At 31.5% G+C, this 27023-nt stretch overlaps 1 protein-coding gene across 1 annotated transcript in view; it reads left to right on the plus strand.

Annotated features, from left to right (window-relative positions):
• The window catches only part of LOC148282345 (tRNA dimethylallyltransferase-like), a 126063-nt gene that overhangs the window by 82707 nt on the left and 16333 nt on the right, over positions 1-27023 (plus strand). Inside the window, exon 3 of the mRNA XM_088225220.1 lies at positions 25181-25296. Within this exon, the coding sequence (XP_088081346.1) occupies positions 25181-25296 (116 nt within the window). The remainder of the gene's footprint in view (positions 1-25180; positions 25297-27023) is intronic.

Genomic DNA, 27023 nt, shown 5'->3' on the forward strand with positions numbered 1-27023 from the left:
TGCAAGTTTAGATACGGTTTTGAATTACGCTATTATTTAGGTAGGTAGGTTTTTCTGTGCCGTTTATTTTTTTTTTAAATACCATATTATCTTTTACAGAATATTTTTTTTTTTTTCTTATGTTACACAAAAATATTATAACTTTCCATTATTTATTATAGGAGCAAAAATTAATTATCATTTTCTTGTATACCCACGAACAGGCCATGCCTTTGTGGGATTTTTTGTTTACTATTTTTACTATAAATATGTATTTCATTGCCATGTAATTATGCTTTATTTTTTTAATGCTCTTTTTTATCCCTTATGTTTATTGTAAAAAAAAAATTAAAATAAAAATAATAAAAATTGTACTTTACGTATTTTTTAAATGTTTACATTAATTCATTTAATTTTAAATTTTTATTAAATGTTGTCGACCCAGTTCACGCGGTGCGCAGTATGTTACGTGTCACGTGTGGCCACGTGGCACTCGGTATTCGCACAGGTGGGCACGGAGAACAGGTACGGAGACTACGGAGCACTGCGCGGGCCAATGCCCCCGAACAACGGCCCCGAACTGATTGGCGAGGTACTGCCAAACATTTTAATCACCAATACAAACAAACAATTACATACCTGCTCAGTGAACATGCCAGTATCTTACTAGTGTGGGCATTTCTACTTACATTAAGTTCTACACGCATGTGAATAAACTATAATACGATAGTAAAACAAAACTTCGTAAGCAACATTATTTCTCAACAATGTTTGGATATGTCCAAATGTTTGTAGACAGGCTGGATTTCCTCCCTAGGGAGTTATTTAGATCTAAATTTGTAGCAACAGAGAAGGAAAACATTTTTGAGAAGGTAATAGGGAAGGCTAGGCATTTACAGGACTTATGACCTGACGTTGCCTGGTTTAAGTTTCCACTTTACACACTGTGTAACATTCACCATTCTAATTTATTATATAAATAAAAGGCGAGTGATACTTTAATCCACAAATTTGGAAAATCCAGTGACCGGTTTCATCGCTTTCGCGACATCTTCGAGACTGGTATTTTTATTAAGAAGTTCAATATCTTTATACAAAACAGAGGTAAGGATAGATAATTCAAAATTATATGAAAGTAAATTAAATAAGATACCTGTCTCAAAGATGTCGCGAAAGCGGTGAAACCGGTCACTGGATTTTCCAAATTTATGGATTCAAGTATCACTTGTCTTTTATTTATATAATAAATTACAATGAACTTCTATCAAGAATTTTCACTTACAAAATTAAAAAAAAAAAAAAAAAAGAATTTACCCAAATATTTTATTTTTAGGATCACTTTCAACAAGTTGTAAATAACTCACTATCAGAAAATGGAAATAAAGTTGGAGTAGAATTCGAACCACGGACCATTGGTCCGTGAGTCCGAGACACTAGCCACAGGACCACAACCCGATTCAAATTTAAATGACTCACCATTTTGCCTATGTTTTAACGTCCTTGTTTCCTCAACTCTTCCATCTGTTTATTTATTTATGTAAACACTTTATATGCATATACAGTTTACATACATATGCATAAGGGCGGGCAAATTGCCTTAAGGCAATTTCTTCCTGCGTACCCAAACCGTTCAATTTGGGTGGTATATGAACATATCGTTGGTTTATTAATAATTTCATTAAAGAACAAAATATCGATAAACATGTTATATATTTTTAAAGAAGTAAAAATTGACAAAATATCTACACTATACTATGAAGAGTGGAGGGGCTAAAGTGGGAAGGAAAGAGGGCGGAAAAAAGGAAAAACATAAATATTCGGCAAGTGACATTATTCTACAATCGAGCAGCTACTACTGTGAAAGTGGAGGCAAAAAAAAAGAGCGGTGAATGGGTATTGAAAGGGTTATCTCGTTACTAGAACGAAGAATTAGCCCATGGTGTGATAAAGGTTGGAAGAGCTCTCTCAGATAAATAGCCTAAGTCGGATTATTTAAAATTTTGTGAACATGAATGTGAATGTTTCTTCTATGCCTGATACTGAGCCAGTGTACTTGCGTTCGATATTATGTTATGTGGTCGAATTTGCGATGGTTAAATATAAAACGATATGTTGACTTTTGTGAAGAAAAAGAGCTGAAACCTTTATCATGTGGGTGAGATTCATCCGACAGAACCAATTCACCTACTAGGCAGCAATATTATACCTGATGATTTAACTAATATTGAGGAAGTTCTGCCCTACGGAAAATTGTATTTAAAAAATGTATTCTTACGCTTGGTAAAAATTAGAGCATTTTATCGTACGGTGACTTTCTTAAAAATAAATAAAAAAATAATGAATTGATTTTAATAAAAATGAACTACTTTAAATGACGTAACTTGCTCTTACGAATCAACCAGTGATAAGAGAGTTCTGATCGATTTCCAATTTACTGTAAGTCAACTTACGAATTAGTAGAACTCATCGAGAAGAAGGAGAAAAGAACTTGAGACGTTACACACGGAGTAATTTTAAAAATGCAAAACTTTTTAAAAAATCATAGCGTTGATAATTCGATACATTTTTTGAAAATTGGCCTAGTTTAATAGTCTATTAACAAATATAAGAAAAACCGGATATACGGATAGTTGGGTTAACATTTAAAGTGATTGAAATTTCAAAAATCTCATCAGATATAATAAAAAGTGTACCTTGCAGAGAAAAAACTGTTGACGCAAACTTTATGTACATTTTCTTTTTACCTTAAATATTGTACTTTTGATTTAAATCATTTATTGTGTTTAAAGTTGACTGATAAAAAATAAATCATAAACAACATACCTCCCTCCAATCGACATATCCATATTAACTTTTTTATAACTTTTTTCCCAAACTTTTTATGAAAAGGTTTATAAACTCGGGTAAGCGAACGTGACGTAAACAACATAGAAAAGTTTGGGAATTCAAAGGCAACTTTGATACCGCCCCTACTGATAAATAGTGTTGCTAAATAGTTTTAAAAAATATTTTCTGAAAGTCGGGACATTAGTGTAGACGGAAGTTTTCACGCAGGGCGTCCTTGATAAATGGAACCAATATATTAATTTATATGCCAGTTCAGAGACAAAAGTCGAGCTGGGAGCACGTTGATTTGAATTGTATTTTTTTTTTAATATAAGACGGGACTGTGTGTGGCAGTGTGGCTAGTTTTTTTTTTTTTTAAGAAATATTAACGTTCTTATAATTTTTTTTTTTTTTTATTTTTTTTTTATTTATTTAATCCAATATAAAATACAATACAAATACATAGTTAACAAAAATGTCTATACAATAGGTAGGTACATTCAATATATATATATTTTTATGGATATAGCCACTCCACTGGCCCACAGGCACGTTCCGGAGTGTCAGTGTATTTTTTATTCATACATAATTGTACATAATTTCACATCAATTGTGTAAAAATTTAAAAGAAATAAAAAAAATAATAAAAATTAAAACATATCTACATCAATAAAACGAGAAAGGATTTTCAAGAAACTATAATTACATTCTTATATATGAAACATATTCCTCAGCTTCCTGTCTAGTCTTTTTAGTAATCCATTTATGTACTCTAGCTTTGAAAATATTGTTTTTCATTTTGTTCGCCAATATGTCCTTGCTTAAAAAGTTGTATAGCTTAGGGGCCAGAAACGTATAATGCCTTTGTCCGTAATTTGTTTTTTTCTTTGGGAGCAGAAGTATTGTCTTTTGTCTTTGCCTAGTGTCGTAAATTTGTTGTCCGTCATTATGTCTGTCAGGATTTTGATGGAAATGTCTTAAAATTGTCTTTATGTATATTTGTCTTATGTCTAGTACTGGAAATTCTGTAAAAAGTCTGTCTGTAGAGTATTGGTAAGGCTTTTTACTGGCTACTCTTAGTAAGGCTTTTTGGGCTTTTGTTAATGGCTCTAATGTAGTTTTACTTGTTCCTCCCCATCCTATTATTCCGTAACTAATAGTTGATTGTGCTAGAGCATAGTATACATTAATTAGAGTTGCTTTGTTTAGGATGTTTCTAATGTTTTTAAATAAATATATCATTTTCCTTAGTTTGGTTGCTGTCTTATCTACGTGTATGTTCCACTTTAAATAACTATCAATGTGCATACCTAGATATTTTATATGATCGACCTTTTCTATAGTTTGGCAGTCACAGTCGCTGTTTCTTGCATTTGTACATTCATGAATTTTAAGGGTTCTTTCTATTGGCTGATTCCGTTTGTCTATACTAAAAGTCAAATATTTTGTTTTGTGCGCGTTAAGTGTAAGTAAGTTATAATCTAACCATGTTTTCGTCTTTTCCAAGCCTTTCTCACTTTTACTGTACACTTCTTTCCAGCTTTTAGCATGGAATAAAAGCACCGTATCATCTGCAAAAGTTACAATGCGTCCATCAACATTCAAGTTACATAGTCCATTTACATATATTAGAAATAATGTAGGCCCTAATGTACTTCCCTGAGGTACCCCGAAATTTCCGGTAAGATTTTCGCTAATTGTATGACCTATTTTTACAGTTTGTTTTCTTTTGAAAATAAAACTTTCAAACCACTTTAGATATACACCTTTTATTCCATATGCTTGTAATTTCTTAACCAAAAGTATTTGTGACACTGAGTCAAAGGCTTTAGCCAGGTCAAGGAATACTGCTAATGTTTTTTAATTTTGGTCTACGTTTTGATAAATGTATTCAGTTATGTCTAATATGGCATCCTGCGTTCCTATTCCTTTACGAAATCCATATTGATTTGTTGAAAGCAGATTATTTTCACTAAGGTATTTAGTAAGTTGAGTGTTAACAATTTTTTCCAGAACTTTACTGAGAATGTTTAGAAGAGATATTGGTCTATAATTATTTAGTTCTGTTTTGCTACCTTCTTTGAAAATTGGTATCACACAAGCTTCCTTCAGCTGGGTTGGGAATTCACCTGTTTTTATACTTTGATTGAATACGTGGCAGATTGGTATAGCTATCTCTTCATACAAAATCTTCAAAAGTTTAGCATCTATACCATCAGGTCCTTTTGAGCAGTCGGTTTTTAGGGTTTTTAGGTTTTTTTTAATTTCGTCTACTGTAATTTCTTTTATTGTAAACATTTCTTGAGAGTTAAATTCAATATTTTCAGTGTTTTCTAGTTCCCACTCTTTTTTATTCAATTTGTTAAGTATTTTACCAGCCAGTTTTTTTCCTATGGTAGAAAAATGTTTGTTGAGTGCATTTGCAATTTCTTGTTTATTTGTGAATGTCCTATCACTTTCAACTATGCTCGGTATTAGTGTTTGGTTTTTGTTTGACGTATTGTTTATTTCTTTAATTACCTTCCATATAGTTTTGGTATCATAACTGCTTTCTTCTATTTTGTTGGCGTAATATTTTTCTTTTACTTTTTTTATAGTTTTGGTACATGTATGTCTATATTTTTTATAATAATGGAGTAGAGAATCATTGTTTGGGTGTTTTCTAGTTAAACTATGTAGGTGATCACGTTTTTTTATACATTTCACTAAATTTTCTGAGATCCAAGGAGTAATCTTTTTTTGTTTGTGAGTAATTTTTAATGTTTCAGAATTTTCATTTATCTGTGTATTGAGGATGTCCACAAAGTTTTGCATGGCTTCACTTGCATTTTCTTGACTTAGGATGTTTGTCCATTTTTTCTCTTTCAATTTTTGTTTTATTTTGTCATAATTTATTCGAACATATATTTTTCTAGTAGTGTCAGTCTCTTTTTCCCTTTTCCCTATTATTCCCAGAAATGTAATGTAATGATCTGTGACTGCAGATTTTATTACTGCTGTGTCAGCTCCTGTTGATGATTTGATTTGAATGTGGTCAAGGCAAGTAATAGTTTTTGGTGTGACTCTAGTCGGAGCATCTATACCTATTTCGTAACCATGATAGGCCAACATGCATAAGTAATCATCTGCATTGGGATGCTTTTTTTCTATTGTATTAATGTTAATATCACCTATCACTACACCGTACTTAAAAGATTTATTATTATCTAATAATTGATTTAGGGATTCAATAAATGGTATTATATTGTGTTGTGCCGGAGATCTATAAAGTGCCATTATGTTTGTATTTCCTATTTTAATTTGTAGGCAGTTTGCCCCACTTATAGATATTTCTTCCACTAATGCTTCAATGTTACTTTTGATGTATACCACTACTCCTTCAGCCCGATTTTTATTATTTTTTGTAGAAAAATAGTTATACCCTTCGATGTATTTCTGTTCACTATTTTTTTTTAACCAGCATTCTGTTAAAACTATAATGTCTATTTTTAATTCTATTCTTTGGAGAAATATAATCAGTTCATTGAAATTCCTTTCTAAACTACGTATATTTACATTTAAAATTTTGTATTTATAGTTGCTACATAATATATTTATACTTTCTTCCACATTGTTTATTTCAAACTTTTTCATAGTAGTTTTTAATTCCATAATAATAGTTATAGTTATTTACAGTACTTATATATTCTAAATTAATATGAAAATAAGAAAAATTGCACACACTTATGTTACACACTTAGTTTTAAGTTAATTACATTTTTTTAAATCAATATTAATATTCAAAGAGAATTTTTCTGTACAGCAATATAAAGATAAAAATAGATATATTAGATCATAAAATAAACACAATATTATGTTTTACTTATCATATGTCTAAGTTCATGTTATAGTGATTACAGCTATGATGTTCATTGTTTAAATAGTATTGTGCTTTTTTTTTTTTATCAGTAATTATTTATTTATGTTACAACTTTATGATTTAATAATTGAGAAGTTTTTTTTTTTGTACTGTCAATAGATATATTATCAGAATAAGTATGTTTATAATAGGTACTTAGTACTAATTTTAGAATGAATTTAAATACTCTACATAAATTTATACCTGAAATTTAATACATAATGTGGTCCTTATAAAAAATTATACAAACGAATGTTGTCGGTAGATAATATAAAATGTACAAATTAAGTATTCATAATCTATTTTAAAAATTACAATGTCATCATTTACGTAGAGCACAACAGAAGTTCTTATAAGATATTAGTGTTATTACAAATGTATTTATTTTATTTTTTACATGACAGTTAGACAGTTTTGTAAAGATTTTTTATTTATTTTTATCTATTTAAAAAAAGGCTAATTTACGTACCTAAATGTTTTATTATAAGTTATTTAAATAATATATAATTTTTTTAATATTATTCTTTCATACTGCCATCTACTGATAGTTTTTTGAATTAATTTGTATTAGTAAAATTTATGGCTTTGAGTTATGACAAGTTGTCAGTTATTCATTTAAACAATATTTACATACTAGATTGATCTATTTACAAGTAATTATTATGTTTTTTAAAGGTTTCTTTATATGCTTAAAGTTGTAACTAAGATTACTGTACGATTTAATTTATACACTGTGTTTATGCCACGGTATAAGTGTTTTATGTGTTAAGTTTTTCAAGTCCAGTTAATATTTACTTAGTGAGTGCAACTTTTACATGTTTAAGGTTATACTAACTTGGATTTTATTTCTTCAATATGACTTAATGTAATTATTTTATCATTTTCTGACTTCCTTACTAGTATTTTAAAGTCCTTAAACCACACGAACTTGTAATTTTTTTCTCTCGCCCTGTTTTTACTCTCAAAAAGTAAGTATTTGTAGTATGGTGTTAAAACTTCACTTATGTAGAGTGGTGTAGAAGATGTAGAATTTCGTGCATTTTTTCTGTTTTCTAGCAGTAAGTCTCGCTTTTTTGTATCCCGAAATAGTATTATAAGTTTTTTAGGAGCTCCTGGTCTTCTGTCCTGTATTCTGTAAGCTTTTTTTATATGTTGTTCTTCTATTTTTACTCCCAAAGAAGATGCAATCCTCATTGCTGCCTCTACCGGTGGTTCTCCCTGAATCTCATTGTCCCCGGCAATTTCCAGTTGATCTGTTTTGCTCCATTGCTCACATTCAGCCACCTTGGCCTCCAGTTGGATTATTTTTTGTTTGTTTTCTTTATTTTCATTTTTCAGAATATTTACCTCCTTTTGCATATCCTTTATTATTTTGATCTCTCTCGCCATTTCATCAAATTGCTTTGATAAGAATGAAATAGCTTTTGTAACTTCCTCGTAGCCTATTGTCATTTTTCTTACCTCATCTTGTAGCTGTGAGATAGCATTCGCCACTCCCACACTCGTTGAGAAGAATGGCGATGTGCACTCTTGGTTTCCCTTATTAATGTCCCTTTTTGGCGGCATATTTGAACTTATTATTCTATTTATATATTTTGCACTGTTTGGTTTTTTTTTTTTTTTTAATATGTTTTTTTTGTGATGATTGACTATTTTAGACTCGGAAAAACTTTATTGAATGTTAAAACACAGACTTTATTATCAGAATTCACTATTTTTATTTAGAATATTGGCAATTTGATGTGACTTTTTATTTTTTTTGTTTATCTCGTATAAATTTTATGGTCTGTCAAATGACAGGTTATTGTTGTATATGGTTACAGGTTATTGTTGTATAATTTACACAAATATTTCAAATTTGGTGTCCATTTTTAACGAGTTGTAATAACTCACTATTAGAAAATGAAAATCAAGTTGGGGGAGTGGGGTTCGAACCTCGGACTTCTGATCCGTGAGTCCGCAACACTAGCCACGGGACCACAACCCGATTTAAAAAATTCGTTTGTGCCTTGGCCTTTAAATGTGTTTTCAAATTAGACTTTTAGTAAACTGTACCATTTAATATTAAAGTATTTACAGTAACCGGTAATCAATAAAGAGCATCGGGCTTAAGAAAGAGACTTTGTAGAGAGTCGTCTCTGTCGCACGAGTCTGGTATCTATAACATGGATGAATGACAAAGACGACGCTTTACAAAGCTGAAGTTAGCCGATGAGGCCTGCAGTCTCTTTCTTAACCTTAATAAACATACTTTATTTAATGCCGGGTACTGTACTGCTAACTCACGTGATTTTGTTTCAGCGCACTTTTTTTTCAAATTCCTGTTTTCTCAAAAAAAAAAAACCATTCAGTTTAACAACCGTTATTACTATCTCTCTATGTTTTGATGGCAGATTTGTTTTCAATTACATTATTTTTTATGTAGATTAAAAAACCTTGTAGGTAAATGTTGAATATAAAAAATCATTGCTACGATCTTTTGATGATTTGCACAGTAAATAGATAATAATGTGTAGGTATCTAAATATGTCTAGTGATTAATTGACACGATACTATGCACATATTTAAGGAAACATTCCGGGATTCCATAACGGGTACGCATATTTTTTCTTCATTATTGTTTGGTCGTTTAAACTTAAAACGTAAAATGGAGTTGACAAAAAATAATGTCAGTAAATATTGTTATTTATAATCACTAAAATGTCATGTCTAAGAGGCGGGTACGTCCTGAAACCGGTAGACATTAAAAACGTGGTTAGTAATTATACACATAAACTAATATACATATTTTTAAATTATTTGTTCTAAAGGTATTGCGGAAACGTAAAAATATTTTATTCGTTGAATATATATCGCATTCCTAAAAGTACACTGTGGTATGTAAAAATCGGTCATATTTCAGGAGAGCAAAATCATTTTCTTTTAAAATGTATTAATGCTCGTAACGTAATGTATATTAACATTATATTGCCAAGTGTTTTTGTGATATTTGTTCGTTTGACTTTTAAAATATGAGTGATTACGCCACATTTAGCATATTTACTAGGATGAGGCGTTCAAATTATTTGCTACCTACTGGGCCCTGGTTAAGATGTTGAAATTGCCTACCGTGGGTACCAATTGACCCGGCCCCATAATAACAACTGAACTGTGTGTGCATGTGCTTTTTATATTCTCACCGCGATCGCAAATAAGTTATTTTTGCGATCAATAACTCATTAAATCCACTGTGTCGTGTAATTGTCAAGTGCCCCTCCTTCCTGACCACAAGATCTGATCTGATCCTGACTGCCACGACAGAAGTTCCAGACAATAAAGGTGCCAGAACCCAGAATAAAATAGGTAATTGCATTCATTGTATTTGGGGTTCTGTAGCAAAGCAAATAAAGGATAACGCATTCCGCGAACCAGCATTTCGAGCTTTCATCTGCTAACAAACAAGTGGCGCGATCAATGAGAACACTGTAACATCATAATTATTGCAGTATTATTTTCGATATTTTACTCAAAGGATTTAAGAGAATATGAAATTTGCGGTGTACGAGTATTTCGCTAAGAAAAAATCGTAAAGAGACGTGTGATATCCTAAGAAAGAAAAAACAAAGTGCTTAAACTGCATTCATAACTCAAAACAGACATATTTAGACTTACAACAGTGTACTTCTAGGGGTGCGGTATATTGAGATGATTGTGTATAAAATTAGGTGATTGTTTATAAATGTTTATTGATTTATTATGACATATTTTTACTTATTCACTATCACTTTTGGATTGTAGAGGACTTTCGTCTCAACTTTCTCTAGATTATGTACTCAACATATTAATAATATTAGTGTAATTACTAAGACCTTAGACCCATATAATTATTATTATCTACAGTTTTTATTTTCTAGAAATTTTTTAATAAAATAGAAAAACTACATCCACAATACGGGAAAATCCAATTACGACATAAAATGATGTGCATATGCGGGGTACAGAAAATAAAGTAATTAAACATTAATACGGTGTATCAAAACGTACAAGTACCTACTCAATGGTAATAAACATAATCTACAAAGTGCGTAGTAAATATTGCACCGTTGCAAAATGAGTTTGTTTGATCCATTTTCCTAATAAAGAGCATAAAATATTATTGTTAATTGAATCGGCATTTACTTCGTAACACTTCATTATAAATTATTATGAAAATGAAAATTTGTCACACAATTTTTATTCTTTTACAAAAACACTACTTCAGTTTCGGGAAAGCACCCCCCCATCGACGGGTGATATTTAAGTTTTTATAAGTTTTATATCACCCGTCGGTGGGAGGGGTGCTCTCCCAAAACTGTAGTAGTGTTCTTGTAAAATAATAAAAATTATGTAACACTAATAACAAAGTTTTTTTTTTATAATAATTCAGCATAAAATATGATTACGATACGTAAAAAAATATTTATACTTGTGAACTATTTTTTGTTGTTTTAAATATGTCCAAATCTTTACCCGATTTTTTGTATTTTTTAAATTTATTTATTTATTTAATTGTAAAAGTACAAATGAATAAAAATTAGGATACATAAAACAGAAGTATACCTAATAAATACAAAAACTTCATTAACAAGCCACAAAAAGTGGCTTGGTGAAGTTTTTTTTTTATCTATATAAATATTTACCTCTATAAAGTTTACATATATAAAGTTAACCTATATGAAGTTTACTTATATAAATATTAATCCTACTTAAAAATAAATATATTTACATTAACAATTACATTCAAAATAAGGAGCAGTAGTTAGACTGTATCCGCTCAATCAAAAAAAAATGATAAGAAAAATAAACAAATTATGAAAAAATAATATGCATATAAATCAAATTTGAACATATTATTTATAGAACAATAATATAAAAACTCTTGGTTAAGAAGCCATTTTTTTTTTCTAATTACATATATTATTAAATTGTTTCAAATTAAACACTTTGTAATTTTATTATAATATATTAACCTCTTATGTGGTAAAAATTACAAAATGTTTCATTTTCAATAAATTCAAAATGGTTTTCCAGAAAGTAAATGCTGAAACAATAAACGATATACACGCATTATTAAATCTCAGGTCAGTAGGAATTAAATAAAAAATATAAGGTATAATACAATTCAATGTTCTACTGCCATATTCATTACTAATTTTAGGGATCACCAAACCATCATTTTAAGTGTTGTGATTATGATTTTGAGAAATTTTATAAATATTATAATGACCTGCTCTAAAACGATGCAAAACCACAAAATTCCTTGAACCGGCAGAGTTTTGAGTGATTTGTAAAGGAGTCTTTTGTTATCTCTCTGATTAAATCATTATAGTGGAACAACTTTCTTCATGATGGAATACTGTAGATCCTGCATCATTTTAATATTGGTTTTGGTTGAATGGCCTTATTATTTTATCCCATACTTTATTGTAGACTCAACCAGTGAAAAATAGACAATCTTTAGTGTACATTTTGGCAATATAAAAGATAATTTTTAAAAATCGCCAGCGCTATCGCCGACTGTTGCATTCAAGAGAATTCAGCCCTTATGTTACCAGCTGTGGTCGACTGTTACAAACAATTTTTACAAACAAAAATGACCCCGATTAAGCGTTGATACCACGATAATAAGGCTCAAATTCCTGTGCGCGAATATAAGGGACAGACGCTATCCATCAATTCTAAAGTATTAATATTCTAGTTTTTTTTTGTTAAAAATAAAAACTTCTCCATAAATTAATACATGTTTAAAAAATAAAATTTTCGTGTTCATTTTAAAAAAATGACATTATATGCCAACAAGTCTTGCGCATAGTCATTGTGTACAATAAATATTAGTTCAATTTAGATTTACATTGTTTATAGCAGTCTTTACATCGTGACATTATTACTCCAAAGTTTTTCGTAAACGTTAGATTCTCGAATGTTCGACCCACTGCGCTGGTCTGTCGTAAGGAAATGTTCACCAAAAGTTTCCGCGATAGAAGGCATTGCACTGTCCAAAGATCGTCCTTGAATAAAAAAATCTCGCCAGAAAATTAATACAGCGGCGAAGTGTTGTCATAAATTACAATATTTAGTACCGGCAATTTAACTCTAGGCAGAGACCCGACTGAGTGCCTAAAACACACACTAATTGCGATGAAATTGATTAAATACCTATTTGCAATTACGTAGAATTAAATAGACACGTTACAATCGCGTCAAAGATGGCACGTCAATTCGTAGGTAGTTAAAATTTATTGCAACAAAGAGGGAAATGTTTTTGAGAAGGGAATTTGGAAGTCTACACTACGAGAAAATCTTTTTTGATTACCATATTTTTCAGATCATAAGCGACATTATTTTACTCTGAAAATTCAACCAAAAATTGAGGAGCGTCTTATCGTCCAAAAATTCTTCTTCTTATGATCCAAACGAAAAAAAATGTAACCCGCAGACAAGCATATCGGCTTTGCGGGAACAAAAATACTATAAATATGTATGATGAATACTATTTTTTAACGATATTATTTTGGGAAATATTTTTTTCACTTAAAAAAGGCATTTATTTATGGCCTGTCATTGACTGGTTTAAGTGGCTAATTTACACACTTTATAATACTAATTACAAGTCCAAATACTATCAGGGCCTTGCTAATAATTCGGGTATAAAGTTAAGCTGGAGAATAGTGGTAGAATAATGATGGTATAGCAAAAATTATCACTTATAAACCTCGCATAGAGTTTAACTCGGTTTAAATTTGGGATAGAGACCATAGAAACTTGTACCTGCACATTATGTGGTGTAACGCTGAAGTAAGCACGCGATCTGTCAAAAGTCATATTTTCGGTAATCAAAATGGATAGTTTATCAGATTTTTTAAAAATTTAAAGAATTTCGAAGTCCTTCGACCTTCTTCGAGTGATTTTTAATATATTTTTTAAATAATATCTGAAATGTTATAGGTATTTTAATTAATTGTGATAAAAAAAGAAACACGAATAATTTAAAGAATTCGTTTTTACCTTCTCCTCTTCTTCCCAATTTTGATTTCTTTTTCTAATGGTTTTCTCCATGTTCTCCATTACACTTACAGTAGTCTCGATTTGACTTTGACGTTTGTTTGTTGTTGTTATAAAAGTTACTGCGCATGCGCACATATCAATGTTGACTGTTAAAAAAAATAAAGCATGAAGTAACCTATGAATTGTTATTCTAGGTAATAAATATTTTTATAAGTACGCTTTTTTTATATCGGTTATAAACAGTTATATCGGGTATTGTTATTTCTTAGTGTAAACCTGGTATAAGGAAACCTAATAATTAAGGCTCTAAGTATATCAGTAATCAGTCGGGAGTTACCATCGCCGGATGTCGACAATGGATGGCTTTGAAAATCTTCTCTTTGTCACGTGTCCCGGGTAATGTTAACAATCTGTATTTATCGGAGGAGGAACAATATCTTCCTGGGCCGGAAAGGACATAAAAATTTAATGACCTCCATCATCAAAAGAATTATTTTCACCAGCGCCGATACCTGCAACAACTGTCAAATGGATGTTTGATAGAAATGTAGGTACACGTTCTCTTTTAATTGATTTCCGGGTGAATAGCGGAGTAGTGGCGTACAATGTACATACTTTCGTACGTTTTAGTGCCAACCATAAAAAGTACGCTTTACTATAGAGCAGTAAAATATAATCTCATTACGCTTAGTGTTTCAAGCTATACATTATTATTATGGGAATACTTAGAATGCGCGCGCAGAGGCTGTTTATTTACAATCAAGAAAAAAAAAAAAAACAACACAAATTACAACAGGGATGGAGAATACCTTAAATAAGGGAATATGGAAGTCTAGGTATTCACAGGGCTTATGACCACTTTACACACTGTGTAACATTCACAATTTTGCCTATGTTTGAACTATCATATTTCTTCAATACTTGCATTTAATGATTTAAGTGAAGTTAAAGAGCTGAAACCTTTATTGTTGTGAAGAGATTCATGTGACTGAATTATTTCACATACTAGGCAACGCCTGAAAACAATTTTCCCATTTTTAAACTTCTTTTTGGACCAGTTGGTTTCTTAATGACTCCCAAGGGGGTAAAATCCAGTCTTTTGTCTACGAACATTTGGACAAACTCAAATATTGTAATAAATATTATAATAAAAATGCGTACCGTATTTTTCGGACTATTAGACGCACTTTTTCACTCTGAAAATTCAACCAAAAATTGGGGTGCGTCTTATGGTCCGATGCGTCTTATCGTCCGCAATATACGGTATATACATAGTTTTATTCCACTTTTACATATTATTTTTACTGGTGACCGGGTTTTGTCTTGACTGACATCGTCAGACTGGTGGGAGACTAAACAAAGGTCGGTGTTAGGTACAAGTGCAAGCAGGGGTGGTTGATTTTATAAATAGATTCTCTGAAAGCAAAATTCCCGACAGCTAATTTTTATTAAAAAAATATTCTCATATATAAAAGTGGAATAAAACTTCATACGTACGTATTTTTATTATTATAATCAAAATGCAGTTCCACCAAGAAATGTCATTAGAAAAATTCAATATATTAAATCGGTAAACTATATAATAAATATATTTAAATTTTAGTACAATTTACGCAATACACTTTACACTTTTTAAGAACTAACTATTTTTTGTTAAATTTAAATAAAATTATGTTTACTAAATGATTTTAAATATTTTTGTTAAACTACTTACCGACTTTTCTGTGTCTACCGGTTTCGAGATGTACCCGTCTCTCCGTTGGGACACCGATTAAACCAACATGCAAAACCCACTTTCACCATAGTTGTTGCACAAAAATATTAAACCAATATGTCATGATTTTAGTAGGCAACCCTTGCGTGCATGTAAGGGTTGCCTACTACCCCTTAATATGGCTAGAAAAATCTACTCATATTGAGGGGTAGTGAGGTCTTTTAAGAACATGTAGCGGGGTTATGGGAATCGCGGGGTAGCTAACAGCAGGACCAGACTAGCAAAACTCACACAAACGCATTTAAAATCTACAGAATGTTGATTTAAAAAAGGGTTATTTTAAATTTTAACCAAATGTATCATCTTTATTGTTCAATAAGTGTACATACACATTTCCTCCAATATAATTTGTACTGTGCATTTTAATTACAATGTATTTAATATTATTATAATGAACACAAAATATTAAATAAAAAACATGCTTGTTTAAAAATAAATAAATGTATGACATTTTCTTAAGTGATTGGTTTTTTTCGCTCTAATCCAAGAGAGATTTTTTAAAACATTTAAGATTTTTAAAGTTAATATTCTGTACATTAAAAATGTTTTTGTATAGGTTTTGCGAAAGCGCCAGCACTAGATAATCGACCTATACATGATTTGATTAATTGAACATGTATATTTATAAACCAGTGTTTTTAATCCATAGCTTAATACATATACATCGAATATATATTGTTATATTTTTACTATTAAGAATCGCAGCGAAATTCAGACGAACGCAGAATCATCCTGTGTTTATTTTATTACCATATCATTAGCAACTAACAAAGCAATAGTTGTCTATGTTACGCAGATAAGCGCGTCTGAGCGCGAGAGAGACAGAGATTATTTTCATAATGCGTATGCCGAGCGATGTCATTCCATGAGCTTATTTACAGATACTGTACAATGCGTGTAATCATTGCGAATGCGCCAGTTTTAAAAAATCCACAAGTACATCAGAGTATAAAGAAAATATTGGCAGCTTTAACTCTTAAAATACTGTGCTAAAAAATATTTCTGATGAACGGTGCCGTAACATCATATTACATTAAGCAAAAGACAATACAAGAATTTTAACAAAATTTATAACATAATGCACTGTTTAATAATATTTTTTTTATAATTTATAAAAAAACCCATATAATTTAGGCCTGTTACAGCAAAATACGACTTCATGAAATACATCTAGTCTTGTATTATATTCAATTCAATTCAATTTCAATTTATTTATTTAAACATAACATATTCATTACAAAAAATATTCAATACGTACATATTATAAAAAAGAAAAAAAACATGAATGAGACTCATGTCAAAGTAATAGGAGAATCCTGCTCCGGAAAACCCCTTCGGATACATGGAACAGATCAATATCCAGAGCGATGTTGTTCAGCATAGCGGTAGCCCTTCCAACAGGCATAACCATAGGCAAGTTGGTCCTGTATATCGGAATATGAAACAATATATGCTGACGCTGTCTTGGGTAATTATCAGGAACATACAAACCAATGCTTGTCATAATCACAAAATTATCGATCACACCCCGCAACAATCGATAAAAATGTGTAGTCAAATACACATTCCTTCTAGTCTCTAAACAGTTGTAGCCAAACATACCCTGGAGAAACTTGGTCAGGTAGAGCCAAGGATAATACCCGCACTCTCTCACGTAGAGATATCTCAGAAACTTCTTTTGGGTTTTCTCTATCATAAGAGAGTACTTCAGTTCATGTGGCCCCCAAATCATCAAGCCACTCTCGAGTCTACTTCGCACCAAGGAGGTGTAAAGAGTTCTTAGTATGCGGGTATTTTCAAAAAAACACTGGCAGTACGCAGAACAAATCTTAACATCTTCAATGCATTACCACTGATTGTCTCTATGTGTTCATAAAATGTCAGGGTGCTCATAAATCTAACGCCCCGATCCTTAACATTCGATGTTCGTATCATTCATTTTGTAGCGAAGAAATAGAGTTTTTCGGGCCCTAGTAAAGAACGTGACTGAACACTTGGAAACATTAAACCTAAGTTTGTTTTGCCTTCCCTATGCAGATATATTATATATATCTGCTTGGAGAAGACGAAAATCGTCAGAAGTTATCACTTTTAAGAATAGTTTTAAGTCATCCGCAAACAACAGAAAACGCGAGTTCAAAATTACATTTTTGATATTATTAATGAAAATTGAGATCAACAATGGACCCAGGTTAGAGCCTTGCGGGACACCCGAGAAAGTATGGAAACACTCTGACGCGAATAGACCGTAGGAGACGTATTGGTTTCTATTTTGGAGGTAGCTTGCCATTAATTTTAACATACCATCCGAGAAACCGATCTCATACAGGTTATTTAATAAGACATCGTGGTCGACAGTATCAAAGGCCTTGGCGAAGTCATTATATGAACAGTCTACCTGATGTCCAGCATCCAGAGCTTCCGTGAAGTAGTTCGTAAAAACCTAGTATTATATTATATATTATGTACATTTATGTGACATCATAGCCACACAAGAGTTAAGAGGAACCACAGTCTCATTTTTCTTCATACAAACGTTTCCTGTATTTTCTCCCTGGATTATATCGTTTTGCTTTTTTGATCAGTCATTTCTTACGGGAGCTAAGGACCACCCAAAAAACCAAAAGAGCGTCTAGTTTTATCTGCCGTCTTTAGACGTACGGTATAGAAATGCGATAGTTTTAGAAAACGTAAAAGGTACCGACACAAAAAAAAATCTAATAATCTTTCTCAAAATATTGTAAGATGATGTAAATGGTTATGTAATTGAAGAAGGTGTAAATATTCGTTCATATACTTATGAAAATATATGCTAACTTAAGTAATAAACGAAAAAATAACCAAATCGGTCCAATTTTGGGGTGCGGAAAACGGCACAGCCAATCATCGATTTTTTCGATTTTAGTTAGGCAAAATTAGTCCGACGTGCAGTTTTCATTTTTGCACAGTATCGGGGAGGCTTTTGCGAGAGAGTTACAGAACAACAATGTTTACATATCACCTATTCATCAAAATTGTCTGGCATCGCACATTCTCATTAAAACTTTTCAATTTCATATCCATGCGAACTCGTAACTCTATTACAGGGCGCTGGAATTCGCAAATACTTATTACGTGACTTAATATGTTTTCAAGGAATATCACAGTGGACTTAACATGTTTTCAAGGAATATATCAGTGTTTGATTTCTAATTATAAGTTTGAATATCACAGTATTTACAAATATGTTGGACCACTGTAATACGGACCATGTACAAAAAAGAAATAAGAAATACATGGATAAATCGGTGATTGCTTGAAACTGTTTTAATCAACTCGTTTAAAATAAAAGCTTCCACCTTTAAAAGGGCCGCTTTAATGGCAGACGCAGACGCGCCCTTTTCCTTACTCAGCCGAAAAGAGATGTTCAATTAGCAATTAACTACCCGCGAAATTAACATTTTTGTAATTGCACAATAAAAGTTTTGTGCCTGCTCTACTTAATCCCACACCCCGAATTGAATTCAACCCTTAAAAAAAGTAAACAGTAAACACCGTGGAAAATCTCACTTAAAAGCAAATGAGTATATTTATTTGGATAATTTATACAGCGCCGTCTTTGTGAAAATCACCTCAAGGGCGCTGCACAGTAAATAAATATCCCGGCATGTCTTGCAGCTACAGAGTGCATGGACGCTTGAGATTATAGTTCCTCGTCTCCAATTATAATATATAGGAGCTAGATTACAGCACGTCTAGCAGCTACAGAGCGCATGGACAATAAGAAATCTAGCCCCTATTTACATTTTTTTTTGTCAATGAAGTTTTAGTGATATTTTAAAAAATTAAATAAAAAACAAATTTATAAAAATAGAAGTTAGATTACAACAAGTCTTGCAGCTACTAAGCGCATGGACGGTTGAAACTCCAGACCTCATTTACTAAATTTGGAAATTTGATAGTTGATAACATTTACTTATTGAAGCTAGATTACTAATCGTCTTGCAGCTACAAAGTGCATGGACGAGTGAAATTCTATACATATAAATTTATACCAATAATTAAACAATAAATTTACAAAAATAAACATTGAGCATAATAGTTAATTTGTTAAGTGTCATGCTAAAAAGTAAACAATAAAAAAATAAACAGATAAAGCACCGTTTCAACACTATGGATAACATAACATGAAAAATATTCGAAGGGTAGCTTTCGTAGATTTTGGGTAGTCACTAGTCACTGTCACAGTGTCGCACATGTGCAAACACATGTTGTTTGCTCAATTCCTGGAAGATGGGTGTAGTTGCCGGAAGGGTGAAAGATGCCTATTGTTCCAACGACTTTGTATCCATTTTAGTCTGTATTATTTCGTTTTATAATGGGTATGCAAAATTCCGCTCAATTTTATTTATTTTATACATTACTATTAGACAAACGTGTGTATGAGAGTGGTTTGAGGATTGACGTATCAGTTTGTATGTATATTGGAAAGAATATTATAATATATATTAAGTATTTATCAATAAGTTCACTTTTAATAGCACTGTTGCAATTTATCGTGGGAGGTAGTATTCCAGATAGTTAAATCTTGGTACATTCGCGTCACAAATTAATACATTCTCAAACGATTTTAATGGATTCATATACTTTTTTATGGTTTTAAAGTAGGCGCACTGCTGTTTGAAAGTTTCCGTTATTCACTACTCGTCACATATTTAAATAGACAAACTAATAAACTAATAATCTACCGGTTGCGAAATAATAATGTGCTGTTCCTCGATCAACTCAGCACAAACTATGGCTTGCATGCACCAATGTCCCGATTGTGTCGTATTGTAAACTCGAGACAAGATCTGGACTTTTTTGGTGTAAGTCTTTATAGATTAAAAAAAATCACTAAGATAGACCGGATCTTGTCTTGAGGTAGTAATTTTTTTTTGTCCTAGCTTTAATTTTATTTAGTTGTATTTTACTTTACAAGTGCCTATATTTATTATAAGAAATTGTGTTTACAAGCGTTAAAATAGACTGCACAAGTCCGTCAAATAAAAAATAATCTCAGACTGTAAAATCAAAGTATCAGATTTTTTAGAACAGAATATATTGTACACTTTTTTAAAGTATTATGTAGACTGTACCTAAAAATACTTAAATTACTAAAAATAACAAATATGCACAAAATATGTGAATAATAACAACAAAATTCCTCAAATATATGACATGGATCGTGAGTAGTTGGTGAATAAAACGGTGAAATATTGGATGATTATCTATATAAATCAAGATTCGTAACGGCCGTTCGACAGCATTTAAATTTTTCCAAAAACATAATATCATATAAAAATTAAATATTTACTACCAAAATATTCTTCCTTAAGAAATACCAAAACCATAACTTCATTAAAATGGGTATGAAATAAAATATTTTTAACTTTTTTAAACGATCTTTGGAGACATAATTTAATCTAGAATTTAAGAAAAAAACCCGAAAAATGGCGCGAGTCAAAATTCTTTTATTATTTGTTAAAAACCAAAATATTTTTTTTTCTTCAATAACTTTCTTGTTCAATTTACTATCATTAAATGATTAGAATTAATAAATTGTACTGAAATACTTTATGAGTACAATTTCAAGAGTTGTAATCTACCGGTCGAGAGGTAATTATATAAAATCATCATCATCATGCCTTTCCGCACCTAATGGTGCATAGGGCACTGCATCGGTACACCAACTGCAGTGTATCTTGATCAATTTTGTTACATGAAGGTACGATGATCAGTCTTACGCCTCAGATACCAGTCCAGAGACTATGAAATATTCTAGTGTAAAAACACCCCTTTTAAATAAATATTTCAAATCAACCATGACGGGAATCGAGCCCGAGGCCTCTTACATGGTAGGCAAACGCACTGACCATTACACCACGATACCGTAAATATTTAAGTGTATTTTTTATCAGAAAAAGATAAGAAAACCATTGTTTTTATTTAGTATTTTTTAATAGTGCTAATTTGAAAGAACGGCCTTTTAAAATGACAAAATCGTATAATTTCCTTACTTTTTATCAGACTACGCCGTAGCCCGTATCAAATTGGACTATGTGCGATTACATAATTTTTTTGCGGTAAACTTATCCCTGCTGATGCTTATCCATGCTGATGCAAGAGTACATATTATGCAGATTCCAGTAGTTAGAATAGGTAGCAATACATTTCCTTAAAATATGCATTGGGCTCGAAAAGATAAACAGTAATAACATTTTGACCTAATTTTTGTAAAAAAAAAAACTCCCTTGGGTATTTTACTTTTGGCAACGACAAATTATATTCACTAAGTAAGGGATGTTGTTTGTATTGCTTCACACTCGTAATATAATATATAATACCATATATTACAATCTCTAAGCACCGGTATACCACATTCATAATATCTCTATTAATCGTTCGGAGTTCGAAGCATTCCCAGCGGGAGCGTATGGATATTTACATATTTTTTCTTTCGTACTTTACTCACAATGATTTTTTTCTTGGTCCGTTGAACACGAGTGTGTTGAACTTTACGTGTGATATACATACACATACACATATTATATGATATTGTTAACCACTGAAGGATCTATCACAAGTTACCGTTACAGTGAGATTGTTTTTTATATGTATCTATACTCGCGATTAGAAACTATAGAAATAAAACGAAATAATCAAATTGTAAATAAGTCGTCCACTCTCCCTTTTTTTATTTGCTAAATGGGCAATTGAGTCGAAAACACTCGCCCGGGATCCTGGTTCTATTTCACACCCAAAACTGTATTTTTTATTTGCCCGGACACTGAGAAGAAAAATAACGAAATTCAAGAAATAAATTTATGGGTAATAATAATTATAAATAATATATTAATAAAATAACGTCATTCTTTATATTCTATGTTCTGAGAAGTTGTGGTAGTTAGAAGTTGAATAAAAATAAATAATACAATAATATTGGAAGAAATTTCAACAGAGCCGGAAAACATCTTTAAAAAGTGAACACGGAATTCTAAGCATTTACTTTCGCTTTACGCACTGTATAACATCAGCATTCTGTCTATGTTTAAACAAAATTTTACCAACTTTAAAATCTACGTTTGCTTTCTGGATACCTACTTGTAATTGCTGCAACAAAATTTTCATCTAAGGAAATTTTAGTGTACATTTTAAACTTCCTTAGCAGATATTATTAGAAATCTTTTTTTTTTACATTTGTAAATATTTTCCCTCATCACAATAGCAGGTATTAATATTTTTTATTCCTGAAAAAAATGCTGAATACTGCAAAGTAAATTTTTTTAAATAATCTACTGTTCGTGTAATTGCAATTTGGTCATGTGGAAGAATCAATCCCTCGATGTAATTTGCCAAGCTCTTAATGCAGGAGGCGGCAATGATAGTTTCAATGTAAAATTAAAAGCGCGGCCTATGAAATTGAAATCTTAAAAAGTAAAGTTACTTGATTTTTGATTTTTTTTATATGCATAAGACCCTCGGTCTTTAAAACGGTTTTCATATATGTGGAGAGAATGCTTTAAGTGTAAAGTAAATAAGTATTATACTACGCACATTTGTACGCATCTGTTGTGGGAACATTCCGGTAAATAAATTGTCGCCTGGGTGTCCATCAACCATAATAATGCATTGTCTGTACACAGTACACACGATTGTCGAGAAGCGCCATCTTTACTAGCGCAACGTCATGTCTCGTTAATGAATTATTTCCTTTATTCGCTACTCACGATCTTTTCCCGGGGTGTCCAATTATGGCTGCATTCGTCATACAAGTGTCGGGAAATTCCGTGGTCATCTACCTGTATAGATACTCCATACTGGGATCCAGTCATGAGCATCTTCCTATTGCACATTTAATTGTGTGACACTGTCCAAATTTCCCCAGATCTCCATTTTAGCCTATTTTAGACGGATCGTACAAATCCACAAGGCATTGTAAAATTACTCGTACCTATCCGTGTCCGGGCGGAATGAATAATACAATTCTGCATGTAAAATAGAACCAGAATCCCGCGCGAGTAAAAAATTAGAAAGTAAAAATCTAGGAAAAGGAAACCGAATTGAGTATAGTCTACAACGAGATTTATTTTGTTTGCACCACAACAGGCCAGGAAGCCCAATTACGGTAGTTGATTACAGCGCAGAATGCCCAGGCTTGCGAAAAGTCACACTGAGAATCGAACCTGGAACCTTCCATGCGTGAATCAAGTATCTTAGCCATTCACTACGGGGGCCTCTTTGATTTGAGCTTATGCCTAAAATGATAGAGGTCTTGGGCCCCGATTACAATGGGAAGTTAACATTTGTCTTCAATTTTATCTACAAAGTAAAATTGAGTCTTCTGTATGAAAAGCAGAATATGCATACATTTTTTTCTTCTAAACATGTTCAATTATAGGTTACCGACTAAGATACTTAAAATGTTTATGCAAATATACTCATTTTCGTACACAAATATGGGTAGAAATGAAATATGTATTTAAATTGTGAGTTCCGCTATAATATTTTATAGTTTTTGGACTGGATCTGAAACCTAAAACTGATTATCTTGCCTTCGTCTTGTTATCATCATCAAATGATCAAGATACTCGGCAAGTGGAGTACCAATGCAATACCCGATGCACCACTGACTGCAGATAAAAAATGATCATGATTTATTGTTTTATTTGGTGGATAAATAAATCAATACTTTTTTGTAATTTTTAAGAAAAATGTTTTGAAAAAAATAATTTTTAAGCCAACCAACAGGCTTATGAAAGCCCTAACAGATTGGCATTAATGAATATATATGATATGATAACACTTAATCTAAAAAATCTTAAAATCTATTTAAATCTAAAAGGGTAGGTATAATTATGTCATAATCTAGAAAGATATGGTAAGTGTGTCATCGCAAATCAGGATCAATCAGTTTCATTCGCAAATCAGGATCATTCGATATGCATTACGTGATTTTTAAAATGTTAATTTTATATAGTAGTCAGTAGTACTTAGCTATCAAGTAAAAATGTTGATTAGATTTAGTAGCCAGTAAAACCTAGCTATCAAGTTTAAAAAAACTCTAGTCTAGTTATTCTTTATTTTTCCTGGACACCGGAATCTTTTTTGCATAGGTCAAGCCAGTTAACTTGCTTGATAAATTAAAAAAAATAGTACATAAAAAAATCGATCCACGCTAATTCTACCGTGTCGTGGGGATTTGTACGACCCGTGTAAAATATGCCATTTGCGTGTTCGTGACTCATGACGTGAAATTAGTCTGAATGCTATATACATATGGTATATTTTCACTTGAACATTCGACCAATTATCTCTTGGCATCAATGGTCATCTTCAGATTGGAATATAACCTACTGTAATAATATATGCATTCGGCTCCTCATCATAAAGTATGTATAACGGAAACATTGGTGTTAATGCATTTATAAATACAAGCTCTATCTATCGCTGTAATTAGAGAACATGTATATTTATATCATTTTTTTTAAAGTAATAATTTCGGCAATTTTTTTTCAGTAGTTTTTTTTTGTTCGCTGGGAGATATTGCTTTGAGATAAATAAACTAATAAAAATTAACCAAAGCTTTTCTTCCACGGGCGTAGTTGGTACCAGAAAAGTATATATTTTAATCAGCAATATTATTTTTTACATGATTTCAGGATATCCTGGATACTCGCCTGGACAGCAGGGTGGACGAAATGATGAAGCAAGGACTCGTAAAGGAGTTAACAGAGTTTCATGACAAGTACAATAAACTAAGGATTATTGATGGAATGTGAGTACACAGTACTAAATACTAAATAGTCATTTCAAAATATCATTAGTAAAATAATTAAACAACTTAAATATTTATGAATGGTTGAAAATTGAAATATTTTAATACTGAAATCATAAGAACGAAAAAGTTTTATAAAAATAACTAATTCTTTAGTCCGATGCATGGAGACTCGAAATAATGAAGAGAAGATTCATCGTTATAATACGTTTTTTTTTTGTTTGCAAAAAGTTCCGTGGACTCAGTATCAGAGACGTCTACCGTCCTCGGCGAGTGGAACGTGAATAAATCGACATTTGTCATCTGTCTTTTTTGTATGAAGATTTGTATAGGATTTTTACACCCTTAAAATGACGACAGTTTATACGATATAATGAACCAACAAAACTTATTTTAAAGAAAACCGAGATATAGAGACTTAGAAGAAGAATTAAGCATTACGATAAACTAAAAAATAGGGTCGTACCATATTTACAAATACGTTAAATACCTATTCGAACGATGATGTTTTCAGTGATTTCATGATTTTTGAGAATTTTTTTCACTAACTTACAAGATAAAAATAAAAACACAAAAGATATTGAGCCCTAGAAGAAAGTTAAAATTTTGACGACGTTTTTTTAAAATTTGGCTAGAACTACAAGTACTTTAAATATTCATCAAAATATCACATTTTAGCATTTTTCAGGCCACTCCCCCTTAAGAACATTGCGATATTTGTATAAGTTTTGCGTTAACTTCATTCAAGCAGGTTGCCGCCGAATTTCAGTACGAATGACCAGAATAGAAAATATAAAAAATGTGTATTGAATGATGAAATTACGTTAGAAAAGGGGCTATTACGCCAAATTGTTTAAAAATCCCTTGTAAAGGTTTTCACACAATTTTATAACCAAATTTTTATTTGACTTTTGACAATTACCAAGACGGTATGCTTTTCGATCGTCTGTATTTATCTACCGAGCGATTACTTGTATTTAGGTCTGTATTTTGGATTTGCGAACAGAATAACGATGCCACGTTACCATAAACTAACGTTTAGTCCCCTTTTATAGTGATAGGAGACTGGCAATCGATAAAAAAAACTTTATATCTCGAAAAAATACATTATTCCATAGAAAAAATTCTTATTAATAAACGACAAAACTTATTAACTTTCTAACTAATTTCTCCCTCATATCATTTGAGCGAAGCTGCGGGTAAAGCTAGTATGTTTATATTATAACGATGACTTATTTTAAATATTATAAATATAAAAAATAGCTTGGAATACATAGATAAAGTTTAATATTGTAGAGAAAATTAAGAGAGATTAACACTAACACAAATTATAATGTTACGTTTGAGAAGGAGTTTAAGGAACATTAGTCAAAAAAATTCAAACGAGAATAGGAAATAAATAAATAGGAAATAACGGTGGCGAATGTTAAAAATGTTACTTCAGAAATGAGGGTGTGAAACCTTAGTTGGGAATCTCAGATTTTAAATTTCTTAACGAACATTAGAAACATGCAAAATAGAGAGGATTTAAAGTGCACAGGAGCGGTCCTCGTTCATTACACGAGTGTCGTATTCGTCTCCTGCGCGCGCCTTCCCGGAAGTTAGCTTGCACCGCTTACGGATCATTTCCCGCCATCTACTCGAGGAAGTTTCAAAATGGAATACGCGGCCATTTTGAATATTCAGCGTTCAAAGTTCTCGGCGTTCAATTACCCGTCGACGCGGTT

Source organism: Micrasema longulum, unplaced genomic scaffold (assembly GCF_059751315.1).
Source record: "Micrasema longulum isolate JH-2025_06_02 unplaced genomic scaffold, ASM5975131v1 h1tg000336l, whole genome shotgun sequence".
NCBI lineage: Eukaryota > Metazoa > Arthropoda > Insecta > Trichoptera > Brachycentridae > Micrasema > Micrasema longulum.